Source organism: Notothenia rossii (genome assembly GCF_949606895.1).
Source record: "Notothenia rossii genome assembly, chromosome: 7".
Lineage (NCBI taxonomy): Eukaryota > Metazoa > Chordata > Actinopteri > Perciformes > Nototheniidae > Notothenia > Notothenia rossii.
The window spans coordinates 77,215,547-77,235,650 of NC_136905.1; the positions used below are offsets into that span (position 1 = coordinate 77,215,547).

The window sequence follows — 20,104 nt, forward strand, 5'->3', positions numbered from 1 at the left end:
ATGTGCATGTGTTCTGTGTTTCAGGTGCAAAGGGCGCTTCTTCTCCGGGTCTGGTTCTCTGGTTCTCACCCAGCAGCGCGTGGCTTTCAACAGGCCCCTCGAGAGGCCTCTATTTGTCACCCGCTGTAAAGGTGAGATGGAAAGTAATTCTCCCCCCTTTTTTGACCGTTACACGTGACAAGTTCCAGATACAAGCTGGCAGTGTTTGATGAGGATTACATAAGCCGCCTTTCCCTCCAAATATGGAGACAACTGGGGTCCCAAAGTAATTGTCTGCTGTTGCTGTGAAACAATCCGTCCTCCCATAGGATGCATGTACTGTATGACAACCTGCTGCCAGTTTTCCCCTTCAGGAATTAATCATGTAAAGGTCCCATGTCATGGCCATTTCTACTGATCATAAATCCATTGTTGAGGTCTACTAAAATAGATTTATATTGTGCAATTTTCCAAACTCACATTGGTTTCTCATACAGCATCTCTGTATAGTATGTGTATTCACTCTCTGTCCTAAACGGCTTGTTGGAGCTCCTGCCCCCCCTTCCCTGTGAGCCCAGTGGCCGTCTGCGAGACACAGCGAAACCCGGCCCAAAACCAGCCCGAACACACACACACACACCCGCAGCCTGACTGGGAGTTTGTGTGTGTGCTCACACACCGACTCACAGCCTCGCGGCGTCCAACCGTCTCAGGGACGAGAAATCGACGGAGCTGTAGCTGAGAAAAGATTGAGTGTGTGAGGAAGTAACGGCTTAGTAACGGCTCCTCGGATTGGTCCATTTGGGTATGGGCACGTCACTGTATCCAGGAAGAAAAAGCGAAATCTCCAACGAGGCGTTCTGGGGCAGCATAGACAGGTATTTTCTGTGATAGATGTAGGGTCTGCAGAAAAACCTTCATAACACACAAGGGGACGGGTAATAACCGGAAAAGCATGACATGGGACCTTTTAAAATAAATGGTTTAATTCAACAGTTAGTTTTACAGTTCTAACTGCTTTTCATTCTTCTGTAGGACTCAAGTCATCACTGAGGCTGACTCCCTTCCGAGGAAATGTGTACAATGTTTGGGGAAAAGTCAGATTTTCTGGTAGGAAGGAACACATTTTCAATTATTGTAAAATATTGTCTTATTTCGGTCATTTTTGAAAAATGTAAAATCAGATGTTGTTGAAAATGTGACTTGTTTGACCTGCATTTGCATTTCCCAGTTTTGGGAATTATTAGAGAAAAGGTTGCCCTCAAGGCGGGCAAGACGCTCCTGACGGTAGGAAAACTGCTCGCTTGTTGCTCTGGTGTCTGGTGCTTAGAATTCAGCTCATAGTCCACCGGTTTAGTTTCCTCCTCATAGTTTTCTCACTCTTTTTTCTTTTGACGACCTGTGTAGCGTTGTTGCATGAGGAGAGAGTGCAGGTGTCTGTGAGGAGATGTGCAGAGAATGTGCAGATGTTTGTAGAGAGGCGAGAGGATACAGCAGTATGGAGCGAATGTGGAGACTGTACTGTACCATCCTTATCCTAATACCTACATCCCCTTAGTGTCAGTCAATGTCTTAAGGGTACCATATGATTTACATCACTTTTATATTTAGTTTTACTTCATGTATTAGTTATTTTTGTATGTTACTGTAATACATATTTCAAGTTGAGTAAGCACATGTTTTAATTTTATAATTCTTACCACACGTGAGTTCTGTGAGTCCTTTTTGGAACAGAGAGGTTGTATACATGTTGAAACATTAACACCCCACCGACAGCATGCTGTTTCCATATGACGCTGCTGTAGAAGGTGTAACACAAGGTGTGAATGCATGTGCTACTTGATGTGAGCTCCTTCATCTCTGGAACCTCCAGACTCAGAGCAGCTGATGGAGGTGAGCTACAACACAGTGAGCGGGAGCCTGAGCATTGTCCCTCTGACCCCGGGCGCCAAAGACACCGACACCCCCTGCTTCCTGGTCTTTGATGGCGTGGGCCTCACTGCGGATGGACTGAAGGACTGGCTCAGACTGTGTGCCAAACAGGTACACTTTTAAAGTGCCACGCATTAAGAATGAAGTCCTGTTTAATTTGACAACACCATATCTACTGGTGGTAACAGGAAGTGGGTTTAATACGGCAGGTTTCATAACACAAGCATTTTACTCAAAGCCTATATTAAATAACCTTTCTGTTTTTGATGGCAGCACACGGTGCTCAGACTCATGTATATATTCTATAATGGGCGCCATCAGTAAAGTGCTGTATAAGAAAATACGTTGTTGTCTTCATGTGGTTGTTTTTTCTGTTTCTTGTTTTCAGAGGCAGACAAATAAACCTAAGAAGACAAAAAGTACTCTCTCACCACAAGAAATCAAGAGCATACATGTGAGTGTGTTTATACTTATCATTATGATATCATTTGATATTTCCCAATGGTGTGGATGGAACAAGATTAAATGACTCTCATGCACTCATTGCACTCTCCAGCTGCTGGTTAAGGCTTGATGGCTGTTAGAAATGTGGCAGGTGGGGGGGGGCGACAGTTGCTCCAACACATGGGATAGACCCCAGCAATACATGCATATGGTCTTTGACTGACAACACATGTAAATACAACTGTTTGTTTACGAGAACTCCTCAATTGACATATATCAGTTGTGGTTTGATTTGAACTGAGATATTTATTCGATTATTTTTTTTTGGAGTTTGCGTTGGTTGAAATGTGGGCTGTTTCAGGAAATGACTTGATATTATGTGTTTCAGATGACCAGGCACCTGGACCCCCTGCCACCAGGCTTCTTCTACAACGGTTATCAATATGTCGACATCTTTGGAGAAAAAATGAACTTCCATCCCTGTATCCTTTTTCTAATCGCCACGGTGTATTGTAGATTAGAACCTTGACTACATCTAGTTTGTCTCTCAAGCTTGGAGATCAGGGTGTTGCGTTTTTGACGATAAACACGATGTCTAAAAAAATAACAATGATGTCAGGGTGGAATGCACAAGAAACAGGTTGAATTAAAATGTTAATGACGGCATTATAAATATTATTTTAAATCTCTAAAAAAACAAATTATTTTTATTTTTATATTTCTACACATATCGCAGTCATATCATGACCTGAATGGTTCTAGCCGTGGTAATAGTGCAGCAAAAGTCTGATATTGTGGCAGCCTTACTTGACATATTGATGATGTTTCTGATTTAAAAGGCAACAAAAAGGAGAGAAACCTGCCTGTTGCATTACTTACATTGTGACCCTGAGAAGCACGTGATCATGAAAAACTGTGCATGTAATTGAGTGGTTGGTAGGACTCGATGATTTCTTTTATTTTGCATTCTGCTTTGGAGATTTTCTGCTGTTTTCCTTACATTGCTTTGACCACAGACATGGAAGAGTTTATCCAGGAGTACATCACCGAGGCCAACAAAGAGGTGGAGCAATTCAACCGTCAGCTGGAGCTGCAGGGTCAGCCTGACCTGTTTGATCCCTGATTGAATCTGTCTGTATGTCCATTGCCTCCATCTGTGTCATTTAACTCTGAGGGAAACACTGTGGGTGGGTGGGTGGGGGGGGGGGCAGGGAGGGCACCGGGTCTATGTACTGAACACTCCACCACTATGGTCAATGTGTGGTCACAGAGAAGTCCATTTATTATCTATGTCACTTTGTTTCCTAATGTGGTGTCATCAAAGGGTTTATCTTTTAAACAATTACATGACCAATCAGAAGCAGTTTGCCGTACTTCCTACTGCCCAGTTAGCACCTTGGCGAGTTATGCATTATAGTTATCATATTAAAGTGACAAAATGATATGGGTCACTTGAGGCAATTAAAATCAAGACATGTTTGTCAAGAGATGAGAGTTGCTCACAACAAATGTGAAACATTACGCAACACAAGACTCCATCTTTAAACCGATGTGATTACGTCGCAAGCCAGGGCTATGAGACGTTCACAATTGAAGGGAATTTCCGAGCACACACTCGTACAGCTCGCGCGTTTCTGTTTATCACAGTTGGCAAATTAATGCCCTCTATTTCTGGACAGGCATGGAGAGCCGTGTGATTCTGGTGGGCTCCCTGGTGGGGTTTCTCAAGAATCGCTCCTCCTCTGTTGTCACCCAATCCACGGCCCACCTGTTATCTTGTCTGCGTGCCACGCTGAAGCAGAGGGAGCGCTTGGCCGTAGAGCTGTAAACATTGAACAGCCTGTTGGCTGCACACAACTGATGAATGATGCCATTAATCACATAGCTAAACGCCATCCCAGTGCTTTATTTTAAGACTTCTAAAGTGAATCTGATGAAAGTGCAATAAAACCAAATGCAGTCCAAAGTGTTGTGGATATAAAAGCTGAGGCTGTCAAGAAACACTTTGAGGTCACATGGTCACACACAAACGTTCTCTTAAAGCACTGAATTCAGTATTTATAATGCTGCTACTTCACAGTGAGAAACCAGGTAGACACAGAAAGTTCAGCCAAGCCTCACTGCAGCCAGGTGTGGATCACTCGGTTCATCATTCCCATCAAACGTTTATTTATTGTTGCGTTTCTATTAAGTGTGACCATTGCTTTGTTTTGTTTTAATATTTTGGGTCACTACTTATGGGTTAGACAAGGGAAATAAAATATATCTGGGTAAACCTAGATTGGGTTGGTTAGGTCTGGGTAAACATGAGTAAGGCTTCGTATCTGGGGTGTCGAAGAGAATTACACTTAATGTTAATGAGCAGTTATGCTACTGTTTGTTCGTGTGTCACACTGATGTTCTATGCATGTCTTCATCCTATCAGGGTTCCTACAAAGGGTTTGAAATGTGTTTGGTAACCTGTGTTGTCGTACTTGGTGCAGCTGCATATTTTGGTCGCATAAGACCCATTTATATTGAACCAGCATTTCAAAGTAAAAGCAAGATGAATTGGTCGGAGTTGAGAATGTGTAGGAACCCTGCTCTAATCTGTGGAGATTTGATGGCTTTCATTCATTATGGGGTCAGCAGTGTAACATGGAGACTAATGAACAATCTGTGGTTCAAGTGGTGCTAAATTGAGTGAAATAATACTGACAAAGGAACATTTAAGTGTGCTTAGAAATGTGCACATACTATATTGCATAGGCCTTTGTACGCTGTGCCTGTGATTACTAATGAGTACTATCTCTGAGATAAGAGAGGAAGGGTGTTTTTGCCAAGAGCATATTTATTCCTTAGCAGGGGGGGGGGGGGGGTGCTTGCTGGTGAGTTGAACACTTATTTGACGCCGTTAGCTTCTTATCTGAGATATTTTTAGATCTGTGGTGACCTTAGTTTATTTTGGGTTGTCATTCACAATGCTGGCGATGTCATGTTTTGCATGTCTGTATGTCGGTGCTGTCAGCAGCCATTCAAATGAATCGATAATTTGTTTACGGCTGGCAGACATACAAAGAGCGATAACATTGTTAGCAAGTTCTTTTCCCCCAGATGACCCGAAAGGATCTGCGTAAATTCAAATATTTCCGAACCCAACCTGACACTGCTGGCCCCATCCGTCCCCCCAGCAGATCCACTTGGATCTGAAGCCATGCCATCCTGTGCTCCAAGTGCCACTGTCTATAACAATATTACAGTGCATAGAATAGCAAATAACATAGCCATGTAACATGCCTCTAACGTGTAACCCTTCCAGCCAGCTAAAGAGGAGTTCACCCCAAGTTCCTCATTCCATTAGCTCCCTTCTTACACTCGTTTACTCTATGAAATAAGTGCAATTGTACCCTCCCTTTATTTTCATACATTGTACTCACTGTACTCTCAAATAGCTCTTTAAGGACAAATGGGCTGCTAAATTCTCCATCTCTCACAGCTTGTGTTATGAGGTCTGCTGGATGCTGCCTTTGAGTGCTTGTAGCTCTATTAAAGTTATTGACAACATGTGAAAGGTTTTAGCAAAATGAGAAAGAAAAAAAAAGCTTTACATCTGCTCCCAAATTATAGATGGAACGTAATGCAAGCGGATTACAATGCTTTTTTTCAAAGTGGACATGGAATGATGTAACATAAATCCTTTGTTGACAGAATGATAACAGTTTTTTTAAGCTGGATCCTCTTAGCATTTCAGGGATGCACTCAGAGCAGTTTGTTTCGAACAACAGTTGCTGTCGCTCTGCCGTTATGTAACACTGCAGAGAGTTCACTTGATTGACAGTGAAATAGTTTTGAGGCTGATGTTTGGGAGACTGAAGGCTTCACAACTTAGAAACCTGCTACACATGTCAAAGAGAAACTACAAATATAATTGGCTAAGAAATCAAAAAGTCCTTAAAGAGTTGAGGGTTATGTAAGATGTTTGTGATATTGAAATCAAATTACCACTAACACGTATTCACAAGTACTTTTACACTTTTTGCATGTGTTGAGATGTCGTGTGAATATAATACCACATGTATTCTTAAAAAAACAATTGCCTTTCACCAAACTGGTACAACAAAGAGAAAAGAATCACATTTATTTTACGTATCTGCTGAGAAATTAAATTACCTCGAATCGACAAATACTATTTTTGTAAGACTGTGAATTGAACATTCTAGATGCAAGAAAAAGGTCTCGTCTCGCACAAGCTACAAAAAAAAAAAAAAATCAGATGCAATTATTTTGTAGTAAAAAAAAAAAAAAAAAGAGAATCTGATGGATGTCAGGTTTCTCTGATCCAGCAGTGCCTTGGCTCCGGCTAAGAAAAGCAGAGATTAAAGCTGCGTTCAGAGCCCCCCCACCCTCCCTGTCACGGGGGGGGGGGGGGGGGGGGGGGGGGGAGGTGTTGTCAGGATCCGTCCTTCAACAGTATTGGTGAAAGGAATCCATAGAGTCGTTCTTTAAAAGCAATGTGTTTTCCTAAGTCAGAGGGTAAAGTCGGCGAGGTCACAGAGGGGGGGGGGCCGCCGGAGGGCTCGGGGAGATTCAGGTGTTCTCGCAAACTGACCAAAAAGATGTTGAAATATGGGCTGCGTACAGTTATATACTTAAGATGTATTGACGCTCACAGTAGATAATCAAAACGAGGATTGAGATTGTTGGGTGACCCCTACTTATTGCACAATGGGGGCCCAAAGAGCCCTCCACAAGCCCCTCGCTGTGACTGACCCTCTGGCAGACTGAGCACCCCGGTGTCTTCATCCTGTGTGTGGAGGCTAGCCATTTTGTAGCTGAAGTTATAGGACAAAAACAAAGTTTGGTGTTAATTGATTTTATATAAAGGAGGGGAAATGTATTTTTCTTGCACTGCGATGAGATGGCGCAGAGTTCTTTGTTCTTTTTTTACTTTTGAAGATTGGCTCCAGTGTTCAAAAGGATTGTGGAATTTATGCACTTCAGGATGATATTTTGTTCTTGATGGACAATTGGCTTGAAAATGGATTTTTAACATTTCATATTTCTCAGGCCACGGGGAAATGTTGATACCAATTGTTTGGATTAAAAGGGAATCACAGGCCCCTCTAAGACAGCGAGAGGAATTTGCTCAGGTTTATTTATTATTTCCATTTCCTGAGATTAAAGAGTCACCCTTAAAACTTGCGTGTTTTAGAAGAAGACGGGGGGGGATTGTGATTAATATCTTCTGTCCGTAGCAACACACCGGATGGCCGCACAGTCGTGTTCAAAAAAAGGTTGTTGTTATTCGTGTCAAAAACACAGCGAGTTGGGAGGGGTCTGATGTCGTGTCGGATTGGGAGGGGTCTGATGTCGTGATGGCAGAATTAGATCTGGGGAAAAAAAGTCAAGGGCTCATTTCTTCTCCCCTTTCTTCAAGCCGTCCAAAGCAAAGGAAAACAACGCTAGTGTAAGAGAAATAAAAAAAGTGCCAAACTGACTTCCACATTTTGTTTTGAGGGTGTTCACAGAAAGTGAGCAAAACTGAATTGCATTTGCACAAAAACTACTGTAACTTTTGTTTTTTTCCTGTGACTGATGCTTTTATAATCTTGTTGTTTTTATTGCACCACGTAATCCATTAAATATTTATATGGTTGATCAATGGTTGTCCTTTTATGAATTCATTTTAATTTCCCTTTTAATATGTTCTTGCTGTTGTTTGATAACTGTTTTACTCTCAGATGTCAGTAGCTTGTTGTGGATGTATCACAGTTTGTGCATTTGAATCCTGTACCAGCACCAACTGGGGCAGAGAGCAGGGTAGACTAAACACAAACTCACCACAGAGAGAGAGTGTGTGTGTGTGTGTGTGTGTGTGTGTGTGTGTGTGTGTGTGTGTGTGTGTGTGTGTGTGTGTGTGTGTGTGTGTGTGTGTGTGTGTAAGCTTGTGTGTGTTAGGGTCTGGCTATTAACGAACTTTGTTAAGAAGAAATTGGAGCTGAAATAGAGCTGAGAGAATGTGAGGAATCCTGCACACAGTTTTAGCCTCCATTTCCTCATGCTGTGTGTGTGTGTGTGTGTGTGTGTGTGTGTGTGTGTGTGTGTGTGTGTGTGTGTGTGTGTGTGTGTGTGTGTGTGTGTGTGTGTGTGTGTGTGTGTGTGTGTGTGTGTGTGTGTGTGTGTGTGTGTGTGTGTGTGTGTGTGGTTGCCAGGCAGACAAAGTCCTCCACATGGCTCACCTCTGACATCAGTGTTTCCTCACCTCTCTCCTGACAACATGTGCTGCCACTTTCTCCCCAGCGACTCAAGGCAAGAACCAGCCCCCCCCCCCCCCCCCCCCTCACTCAGATACACTTAACGCTCTTAACACACACTCTTACCGTATCGCCTTCACTTTTAACCGCCCTTTTTCTAACTCCCAGCCCCTCTATTGTATTTTTACTGAGGCAGTGAGCCAAGGCTATTTGCGGGCTATTTTGACAGCCACATGTAAACACTCATCACTCTCACTGGCGTCGGCCAAATCCTGCAGAGTGGGAACAGGCCACTGCAACAATACTGCACTGTACTGATTATTAAGTAGGCTTATGAGGGAGGTCTACTCCTTTCTTTTCTTTAAAAACCTTTGCTTGTTAAGGTGAGATGGACTGGAAAGTGTCAGCAGCCCTGACCCCAAAACAAACTGTTGACTGACTTTTTTTTTTGGCTGCATGTTTGAATTCGTTTATTTAACCACGAGACACACTCAGTTCAGTAAAAGCCTAGCCCAAAGAAATGCAGTCTAATGCAACAGTCCTGCACTAAATCCTATTGATGTATAAATATATATATATATACAATGCCTTGCAAAAGTATTCACCCCCCTTGGCATTGTTCTTGTTTTATTGCATCAAAACAACTTTGAAGATGCAAAACATATTTTATTGTGAAACAAACAAGAAATAATAATGAAAAAGCTAAAACATGAGCATGCATAACTATTCACCCCCCTAAAGCCAATACTTTGTAGAGCCACCCTTTGCAGCAATAACAGCTGCAAGTTTCTTGGGGAATGTATATATAAGCTTGGCACATCTTTCCATTGAGATTTGCGTCCATTCTTCTTGCCAAAACTGCTCCAGCTCCTTTAGGTTAGATGAGTTCCGCTCGTGTACAGCCATCTTTAGGTCATACCACAGATTTGTGATTTAAGGTCTGGGCTTTGACTAGGCCACTCCAAAACGTTTAAATGTTTCCCCTTAAACCACTCTAGCGTTGCTTTAGCAGTATAATTTGGGTCATTGTCCTGCTGGAAGGTGAACCTCTGCCCAAGCCTCAAATCTCTGGCAGACTGAAACACAGTTTCCTCAACTATTTCCCTGTATTTAGCTCCATTCATCACTCCTTCTATTTGTACCAGCTTCCCAGTCCCTACCGATGAAAAACATCTCCACAACATGATGCTGCCACCGCCTTGCTTCACTGTGGGGATGGTGTTCTGAGGGTGATCAGAGGTGTTGGGTTTGCGCCAGACATAATATTTACCTTGATGGCCAAAAAGTTCAATTTTAGTCTCATCCGATCACAGGACCTTCTTCCACCTGTTTGGGGAATCTTCCACATGCCTTTTGGCGAACTCCAAACATGTTTTCTTATTATTTTTGCGACTCTTCCATAAAGCCCTGCTCTGTGGAGTGTTACAGCTGACTGTGGTCCTATGTACAGATTCTCCTCTCTCTGCTGTGGAGCTTACCAGCTCCTTCTGGGTTGTCCTCGGCCTCTTTGTTGCCTCTCTGATCAATGCTCTCCTTGCACGGTGTGAGAGTTTTGGAGGGCGGCCCTCTCTTGGCAGGTTTGTTGTCTTGGCATATTTCTTCAATTTCAAAATAATGGATTTAATGGTGCTTCGTGATGTTCAATGTTTGTGAGATTTTTTTATAACCCAACCCCGTCTCATACTTTTCCACAACTTTGTCCCTGACCTGTTTGGAGAGCTCTTTAGTCTTGATGGTGTCGTTTTCTTGCTTAGAAAGGCCACTTGCTGCGGTATGGAAGACGGAGGCCTTCTACAACAGTTGTATATACAGAGATAATGAGGCACTTGATTGCACACAGGTGAACTTTATTTCAATAATTGTGTGAGTCTGAAGGTCTTTGTTTGCGCTAAATAGCAAAAGGGGTGAATACATACATGTATGCACACACCACTTTTCAGTCTTACATTTTTTTTGTTATGTTTTAAAACATGCTCTTATTTCTTTCACTTCACCATTTTTGACTGACTTTGTCTGGGGTCTTGCCATAAAATCCCCCTAAAAATATTATATTATTTTTGGTTTTAATGCAAGAAAATTGGAAAAATGGCAAGGGGGTGAATACTATCGCAAGGCACTGTATATGAGGGTAATGAGTTTGTTTTTGAAGGATTGTTCATTTAATCGTATGGCTTGGCATCATTGGAGGTTTATTTCATCATATTGGCAGTTAAAGGGGACCTATCATGCAAAATGCACTTTTATACATGAATATGTGTCCCCGGTGTGTCAGGGAAATCACCAAGTGTCAGAAAACACAGCCCTCTCTCTTTTCCTATACCCAAATCTCTAAAAACGGGGCTGCAACGGATCTGATACAGACTGACACAGATTTGAATGATTTGCTACGTCACAGAAGTGGTGCTCCGTTGAGCGGTCAATTCTCCACCTATCAGGGGAATGAGAGGTTGGGCCACGGCCGGCCATTACCGCTCGAAAGCGCTGGAGACGCTGTAGTACATATGCCAGGCCTGAGGCCTGTAAGTGGCGCTGTAGTCTGCCACAAAAGCAGCGAAGAAGACTTCCCGCGCATGGTTGCCATGGTTACCCTTCTGTTTATTCTCCGTTGTGGCTCTTTTTCTCCCTCTCCGAGGCAAGCGTTTGCTCCTGAAATTCAATGCAATCCCTCCCCGTAGAGGCAAGCACTGTAATTCTCTCCGGTAGTCCACCAGCAGATGACAAACACCCACCTCTCCGCCTCTTCTCTTAGATTTTTTTTCGCCGGTCAACATGTCCTCTAAAGTTGAAATCTTTCGGACAAAATTAGAAAAGTGCCGGTCAAAGGTCTTCTTTGTTATTTATTAAGCTTTAAAACAAATTAATTATGACTCTATAATCATATAAGAATAAAACACGGAGGACGGAGATCTCTTTTTCTCCCCCTCTTCTGACAGCCCAGCAGCTGATCTCAGAGCACACTCCCCTCTCCTGCAGGGGGGCGTGGTCAGCTGCAGCTCACAGAATCAGCCCCCTGCAAAAACATGGCTGGAAAGAGCAAATAGAGCGAAATGAGGCATGGCTAAAAAAATACTATATTTATATACTTTATATAAGTATGGCCCTACAATATATTGTTCAAATATAGCATGATATATCCCCTTTAAGGTGTTTCTATTATTATGGCAATGATGAGAAACCGTGACTATTGTGGTAGGAATTCAAGATTCATATCTTTTTTTCACAGTTAATTTTTATTGCACGTTTTCTGACATAATTATTTCATTATGCAGGTCTTACTCATAAAACATAACAATGCACCAATGCACCATATGATCACAGCTGAGCACCAAAGCTGAGCACCAAAGTCAATTTCTTTTCTGAGTACAACCCAGTTAAGAAAAATCCCCACATTCCCGATGTCATTTTTATCACTTCATTGCTTCAAACATAATCACAAGAGCATATTTCAAAATAAAACTTATACACCTCATTATGACAATCTTGATTATTAATCCAGATAAACGTGAAAGATTATGCTTCGCAGTTTGAAATATTTGCAATGTTTGTCTACCCAAGTCTGGATCGCAAGTCCATTTCAATACATTTATTTGGCAGTTATGTTCAGAAAACGGCCTGTCTTTTTCTCCACCAGCCTTTTCTACTGCCCTCCTTCCACCTGCTTGATGTCAAAGATCATCAAAACAGCCATGTCAGTGGACTCTCCCGATGTGGCGGCCAGTTTCAGTGGTTGGAGCCCGTTTCCACTGAAAACCTCTCCCTCCCAGACTCTGCTCTTATTCATTTTCAGATCAGTTCGCGTCTCTCCCATCACGCTCACCCCCTGGGCCCCGGGGACCCTCACTCTGAAGCGGACCCACGTGACGGGCTCCAGCAGGCCCACGCGAGGCTCAAAGAGCACGCAGCCTTTTCTCCAGGCGGAGTAGACGCAGGGGAACGGAGGCCCCGGCTGAACACAGCTGTTCCTCAGAACAAAGTCACACATGGGGCTGAAATCTCCACCAGGGGTGATCTTAGCATACAGGGCCAGCCGATACACCCCCGCATCAGGCAGACTGGCGCTCACCGTCACCTTGCTGTCTGTGAACGTGCAGAAGACGTGCCGTGAAAGTGGGTTGGCTGCTGTTTGGTTCTCCTCCCTGCTGAGCACCGTGTGAAGCTCGAGGTCCCGCTGGTTGTGGAAGGTGATGTTACATTTGCCCTGCTGGGTACTCACCAGCGCCGTTGTGTGGCTGAATTTGGACAGCCCCGCCTCTATTGTGCGGGACCCCGGGCCGCATGCCGAGCCCAGGTTAGGAGGGTAGAGCTCATCCCGACTCACCACCTTCCCTTTGCAGTGCAACAGGAAGTTTGCAGCATTCTGAAACTTGACCTCTGTTTTCTCATAGTCTCGCACAAACACTGAAAGTCGGTAGAAGCCACGTAACGGGCACATGACGTGACAGGTCAGGACATCCGGTTGTATCTGAGTTGCCACGCAGCGCTTAGCTACAGCAGCCTCCAGCGCCGGGTGGACCAGCTCACACAGCAACATCAGAGGCCTGGAACTCTTTAATGTCAAAACGAAGACACCTTCCTCCACCTCAGCCGCCTTGCTGTCCTGGCTGCTGCCTGCAACGCCCAGAGATCCTGCAACCGGCTGCAGGCCCCAAGACAGGAAGGGGTTCTCTGGGATCTCCTCCATGGCCCTGGGGACCGGACACTCCACTGTGAAGGAGCAGACCCAAACCAGATGCGTGGTGGCTGTTTCAGGTCGGGCAAACACCTTCACGTCATACACGCCGGTTGCAGGCGGCAGGAGCTTCAGCTTCATGCTCCGATGGGAAACCGTTAGAAGGCCGTAGGAGGAGTTGCTGGACTCTTTCTGCTCCGAAACTCCACTATGGAGAAAGTCCTGGTGCTGTGTCATCTCATAGGTAAAGGTCGTTGGCCTAGAGAAGCCTATTGACACGTTTGCTTCGCCATCATCTAAGAAGGAAATCAGAGATTACATTTAGGACCATTTCTCTTTAATTGGAACTGGTAGGTATTGGTTGGTCAAATTAAAATGTCACCGCCTCAGTTCCTTTCAAAGAAGCAAAGACTTGCACATTATTGGACAAAAGCTAATACTATGCATTGAATATAACTTGGTGCAAACAATTGTTTAAAAATAGGAGGATTAATAAAATGCATCCCAGAGAAATCCCCAACTGACCGGTGACGATGTGAGAGTGATGAGGCTGGATCAGCCTGAGCCCCGTGGTGAAGAAAGCTGAGGTCTTGAAGACCCTCCTCCCAAACTCCTCCAGGGGGATGGGCGTGTCCAGGAGCTGCCATCGCTGCTCATCGGGGAAATGCGACTCTATGAACTCCTCGGGGTCCGTCAGGAAATAGAAATCATCAAACCTTGGAGGCAACAGATGGAGACAGCAGACTGGTTTGAGACTCAACTCGCTGCTGGTTTCGAGTTATTAAAAACAAACAAAAGAGCAAACTCCAGAAAGAAAATGATGCTAATTGCTCAAATGTGTCTTTTAAATTCCAGTTTAGGTCCCTCGTCCATTTTCAAACCTTTTAACGAAGCTTTCATGTTCCATGTCTACTCTTCCTGCTCCCCAACAGGCGTCCAATAGGAACCACTGTCCGTCCAGAAGCACAGAGTTCCACTGGTGATCAGATTTCACATTCTCCAGGCTCTGGCCCTGAAGGTACCCGATGCCCTTACTGTGGCCCGGGACTTCTTGGCACTCAATGCCAACCTCTCTGTAAACACAACCCAAACAGAGCCTTTAGATTTAGATCCTGTGTCCTTAAACCCAAGTTCAACACTGTTATACATGCTGTGTGCTCATTATTTATCTTAAACTCGGAAAGGACCAAGGATTAAGAATACAGCACAATACTAAGTGACTGGAAGAATGAGCCCTACAAAATAAATGAAAACTCAAACAAAAATCAATACAGAAGTGTGTTGTTCCTTATATTGTTCATTGAGTTTCTCTGGATAATAATTTAGTCATAACCGCCCTTCAGCAATTGTAGAATGATTTTTTTTTCAGACAGCCATGTCAAAAATAAGATATGAGTCACTAGTCTTTACAGATGATCCATTGTTGTGCCTTTATTTGTGGGTATAGTCTAAGACCTTGAGGCTGTCTTCAGTGTTCATGTAAAGGTCTAAGTGTGGCTGTTTTTACCTGCACATCTCTGAGCAGAGGCTGGAGTATCCGCAGCACACCCCCCGCCCGGCCGCTATCACCTCCTCCGGGGAGCTCAGTTTCTCCGAGCGCCCAAGGTACCCACTCACATCATACTCTAAAAGACAACAATATTTTACTCCAAAATAACGGGGTAATGTAACACCAACTTTTTTTTTACTACTTGTATTTTTGTATTTACTAATTACTTGCACTATTTTTTTCAGTTTTTCAGTTTTATTGTGTTGCACTGTTGGAGGAGCCTGTGACCTAATATTTTCATCGTCATAACTACACTGCAGCTATGTTCGTATAACCAACAAATGCCTTGAACCTTGAACCAACCCTAGGACTCTCATGATAACTATGTGTGTTGGACTACACCAAGAAATTATTGCGGTCGTCAACCAATCAGGGATACTTTATTGGGTGAATGTTACTTGTATATGCAGAGTAAGCGCTTACAGGGGTTGTAAACACTGGAAAAGCCCTATGTACTGTAAATGCAGTCCATTAACTAATTGCCCCATGTTCTTTTAAGACCATTTAATGCCACTGATTTAACGATATTGTGATCGCACAACCTTTCAAAGAACAATGCACTTCTATTTTTAAGAATATTTAGACAATGGAATTGGAATGTGAAAAATATGAAATACCTCAATAAATTAATTGCTTTATTAAATAAGATGTGCAATTTATGTTCAATTCCCAAGTTGTATAATAGTCAGGAAAGACTGGCTGGTAACTCTGGTATCACGTTGGCCTAAATGTGTGTGACATTCGTGTGGAAACAAAGACAAAGGGTTATAACGAGGTCAGCAAACCTGATCAATTTAATGTTCATGTATCATAATCCCTCTCTCCAATATTGATGGATTAAATACCATAAATGTCACAATGTGGTGTATTACACAACACTAGGATTTATAAGCAATTATGTATAGTTCAGTGAAATACCCACCGATGTTGTGGCACAGCCAGACCCAGATGGCACGAAGCCGCTCCAACTCATTCCTGGCTCCTTGTGTGATGCTCCGCACTATCGTCTTCACATCATACACACACTTCTCCTTCAGCTGTAACGCACACAACACATATATCTACTGTTAGATACAATAGTATTATAAAGGTTATCATTCATCTAAAGATTGAGTCTTTATGTTTTCAAACTTTTATGTGAACCAATGCAACATTAAGTTGTTTTTCTCGTCATCATCCTATTTTCCAGCATTGTTCAGTGTCATTGAGGGTATCGAACAATGCAGGGCTACTCATCCAGGCTCAAGGATGTAAGTGCTGCCTGAGAGCTGCACTGTTTGTTATGGTTCCATTGCAGCAGATGATTAGATGTGATCATTTCTCAGTGCTTTTCCTTCAGTGCTCAGGAACCAAAAGACCCATCTCTGTTGTGGATTTGCTTTGGAGTACTTAATTAGCTTCGGTTCAGTGCTGCAAATGTTCTCTTATTTAAAAGTATAGTTTACCCACACATCAAGAATACATATTTTTCCTCTTACAACTAGTGCTATTTTTTATCTAGTTTTGTTTTGGTGTGAGTTGCATAGTATTAGAAATATTAGCAGTAGAGATGTCTGTGTTTCCTTATAAATATAGAGGAACCACATTCAACTTTTGGTGTTCAAAGAAATACAAAAATAACAAAAACTCACACTCAACTTACAGAAATGACTTGGTTACTGAAGATAATACACAGTCCTTGTTGTGAGCAGTTCTCTCTCCTTCTACTTCGGTAGAAAGAAAAATAATGCCTCCATACAAGTCCTCACAAAAGGTACCTTGAGTAATCAGGTCATAATTTCTGAAAATAAACATCGATGTTTTTTCAGATTTTTTTTTATTTCCAAGTCTTTTATTTAGCATAATAAATAGCACGAAAGCTCCGAGGATAAGAATTTGTTTTGGAGTTCTGGGGTTAACTGTAGCTTTAAGTATGGATAAGTGAGAGGAACTAACTTCAATGCTGTGTGTAACTTAACAGGATGAGGTTAAATATTCAGTTTGTACTGAAAAGGAGTGAATGGCAAGTTGAATTTCTCCTTTCCATGTTATAAACACCAAGATGTTCTGTGTGAGTAGCATCACCTCTACTCCTGCTCTGATGACATGTGAGTTGACCCTGTCGAAGACCTCCGAGTTGGTGAAGAGGTCCTTTCTACGCCTCCTCTTCCCCCCCGTCACAGTGCACGGTGTCGCCCTCTGTCCCGGGTGTGCTTTAGTTTTCAGGTGCCTGTGTTCCTCCACCTCGGTCCTCACCGCACTCTTCTTCACCACGGTGATGGTCCTGGCTGCGCTCTCTGAGGACAGCTGCCTCTTTGCAGCAGGACGCTGATCTTCACTCTCAACCGTGACTTTCTCAAAAACACTATGCCTGGAGAACACAGCACTCTTGGAAGGTTTAGCACAGACCAGGACCTGGGCAGGTGCCGTGTCTCCAACAGGAGGAGACTTTGGACTCTCCTTAGCCTGGTTCTCATTATGCACCAGAGCTCCTATAACGGCAACAGAGCCGACTTTGCTTAGGATTCGATTCGCCTGGAGGTCAGGAAGCTCCAGGACCTTCACCTGTACACATCCCTTCTGCGTCAACTCATCTTGCTGAGAAAGGCGTGCAGCACAGGAGAAAGGGAAGGAGAACTTCTGGATTGCAACTTTAGCTGACATTATGCTGGAAGCATGGCGTCCTTATCAAAGAGAAGGTGGATACAAATTAAAAGACAGTAGTTATTCTCTTTTTGAGATATTTTTAGTTAATGTTTCTAATCCTGTGAGCATGTCGGCATGTTTCAGCCCCTTGATCAATATCTTACAAAAGAAACATGGTAGCTGTGGGCAAAATCCATAAAACACGATCACACATTCCGTACTGAGTGAAGCAGAAAGTATATCTATACAGTACATTCTATGTTCGACAGTGATGAATTGGCAATTAAATCATGTCTATTCATGACCAGAAATAAACGCAAAGGTTGGATTCATTTATCACTGTCACAGCTAACGACGCAAAGAAAGTCAAACACCAGATTAATATGACCTTATAACTTCCTGTATGTGATGAACCTGCAGATTGATGTCCGTACTGAACATGTCTGAAAAACGAGCGACATGTGTGACCAAATTGCTCAACATATTTTTACTGAACCTTGCTGATCTGTGGAAAAATTGTCAATTATTATGAACCGTCAGCAGGTTGGCACAGTGGAGACGTCAACCGTCCAGACCGATGACTCAAACGGTTGGCAAGATCTGCCCAGCTTAAGTGTCCTTCAGCCTGCAACTCAGTGCTATCAGAGCTGCGGCTGACCTTTGACCTTCCTGGAGTGTGACCAAAGTGAAGAATTGGGAGGGATGAAACCCTCTTTAATGGTCACACATGCAGAGCACACCGCACACACAGTGACATTTGTTCTCTGCATTTAACCCATCCTAGTACCAGGAATCTAGTACTAGGAGCAAAAACATTAATTATCTTGTTTTTTGGACTGATTTCGCTACAAATACTTCATTAAAATAAATCCAAAATCTAGATTTATGTCCGATTTACACTCACAAAAGTGAAAGCGGTTGAACCCGGTCTAGATTTACCTGTCGCTACACCTCAAAAAGGCTTTTACTTACCCTGAGAGGATCTAAAATGCCTGCTGGATGTTTGCTGAGTGTCGGGAGAGATGTTTCCACTGTGTGTTCTCAGTGGTCCCCAGTATCAGGGGAGGCTTATATACCCTCGCAGTGGCCTGCCAGGACAGGCCCCAGAATAACAGGCCTAAAAATACTACAAAGCAGTTAAGACCAGCCAATAGAGTAAGCCCCAACTGAGCAGTGTGACGTCTGTGAGTGTGTATTTGTAAGTGTGTGGTGTGTTGTACATACATTAGGATATACATTGTACACACATCACATTATATCTGATCACACTAGCAAGTGCGACATTTTGAATGTGTTTGTGCAAGGTTTTGAATGTCAGCATGTGTACATATGGATTGTAAGTGTGTGTGTTGATGAGCGGTTGGGAAGCTCAGTTTGTGGGCATGTGTTGGGTGTGATGGAGAGGTCGAATTCAGCTTAGAGTTGGCCGTTCAAAGAATCGGTTATGAAGGGTCTTCCTGGCATCTGAAAACACCCGCCTCAACATGAAATGGAAACCCATGTTTCTGTCACACATCATTTACTTCATACCATTATGACGATATTCATAGTTTTTGTTACTTACTGCCATTTCTAAACACTAGGCCACTAGGGTTTTACAACCCAACAATAAGAAACAGCTAAAACGTTTAAATAAAGATTGAAATGCAATCTCGGGTAAATTGATCAATTTACACATGTAGTAGAAGCTCTGCAGGAACACACAGTCCTTCAATCTACTTCAATCAAAGAAAAATACCAAAAATATAATATTCTATCTTTATCATAGGTGTTGCTTTTATTCATAAATACTGCAGAAAGTAAAACAGTCCTTGAACCCAGCTTCTGTCAAATTGAACCAGCAAAGAAATTGAGAAAAGGAGGGGAAGTTGTTGGGTGACCACCCCAAAGATACAGTGTTACATAACACCGCCATATGTTGGTGTTGATGTTGACGCATGGGCACGGTGGAGGGACAGCCACCTCCGCTGGTGGTGGATCCTGAGCCAGCTGACTGTGAGACCACAGAGTAATAATGCCATCTGGAACAGCTGTCTGCCAAGGAATCTCGCTCAGGCTTATTAGGGAAAGCAGAGGAGCAGGGGGGGGGTTCATTCCAATTCAGAGGGACATAACACTGAGGGGAGATGAGAAGCACTGATATGCCAGTGAAATGGAAAGGAAATCACTGCAGGCTGAAAAGGAGGAATGTTAATGTGCTTTCAGGCAATAGTGAATTTCTTGCAGTGAGAAAATATGGATTTCAGTCCCTTTTGGGTTTGTGAGCTTGAGCGGGTTTCTGCTACAAGGTCAGCAAATCTGTGTTCTATTTACCCATCAGACAAATATGGATTCACTGTCAATGTGATTTCTTTATTTTAGAGCATTGATATTATTTCAAAATTGTGTGTTGTCAGTGCAGTGGTCACCAAATACACATCCAAAACATTGTTCCTGAGAGTGTGCAGCACTATAATAACTTACAAATTGTTTACAGTGTGTACTAAGTACTGTAATTTAACAGATACAATTTCACTCAATCTGAATTTTTTTCTAGAATTGGTCTTCAATACCCAAGGCCGGATTAGTACCTCCATGGGCCCCTGGGCACTGAGCACTCATGCCCCCCCCACGTATCAACAAGCAACACCACGTCTACCCAATCCTGCCAACATGACCAATATTTAGAATTTT

At 43.1% G+C, this 20,104-nt stretch overlaps 2 protein-coding genes across 2 annotated transcripts in view; one reads left to right on the forward strand and one right to left on the reverse strand.

Moving 5' to 3' along the window:
• Positions 1 to 7,996, forward strand: part of dnaaf9 (dynein axonemal assembly factor 9) — a 23,348-nt gene extending 15,352 nt beyond the window's left edge. Inside the window, exons 32-37 of the mRNA XM_079692697.1 lie at positions 25 to 131; positions 1,015 to 1,089; positions 1,853 to 2,022; positions 2,300 to 2,365; positions 2,744 to 2,837; positions 3,372 to 7,996. Coding sequence (XP_079548823.1) covers positions 25 to 131; positions 1,015 to 1,089; positions 1,853 to 2,022; positions 2,300 to 2,365; positions 2,744 to 2,837; positions 3,372 to 3,478 — 619 coding nt within the window. The 3' untranslated portion in view covers positions 3,479 to 7,996. The remainder of the gene's footprint in view (positions 1 to 24; positions 132 to 1,014; positions 1,090 to 1,852; positions 2,023 to 2,299; positions 2,366 to 2,743; positions 2,838 to 3,371) is intronic.
• On the reverse strand, positions 6,007 to 18,541 carry ky (kyphoscoliosis peptidase). Its single transcript, XM_079692698.1, has 7 exons — positions 18,404 to 18,541; positions 16,871 to 17,469; positions 15,729 to 15,843; positions 14,765 to 14,882; positions 14,139 to 14,330; positions 13,783 to 13,973; positions 6,007 to 13,553 (listed from the first exon to the last, which is right to left on the reverse strand). The coding sequence occupies exons 2-7, from the start codon at positions 17,447 to 17,449 to the stop codon at positions 12,226 to 12,228; spliced, it is 2,523 nt and encodes an 840-aa protein (XP_079548824.1). The 5' UTR covers positions 17,450 to 17,469; positions 18,404 to 18,541; the 3' UTR covers positions 6,007 to 12,225.
• Between the last annotated feature and the right edge of the window lie 1,563 nt (positions 18,542 to 20,104).

Coding starts and splice junctions, on each gene's coding strand:
- ky (XM_079692698.1), bottom strand. CDS start 17,449: ATGTCAGCTAAAGTTGCAATCCAGAAGTTCTCCTTCCCTTTCTCCTGT. Junction 13,974..14,138: donor CATGAAAGCTTCGTTAAAAG/GTTTGAAAATGG, acceptor GTTGCCTCCAAG/GTTTGATGATTTCTATTTCC. Junction 13,554..13,782: donor TCACTCTCACATCGTCACCG/GTCAGTTGGGGA, acceptor TTTCCTTCTTAG/ATGATGGCGAAGCAAACGTG.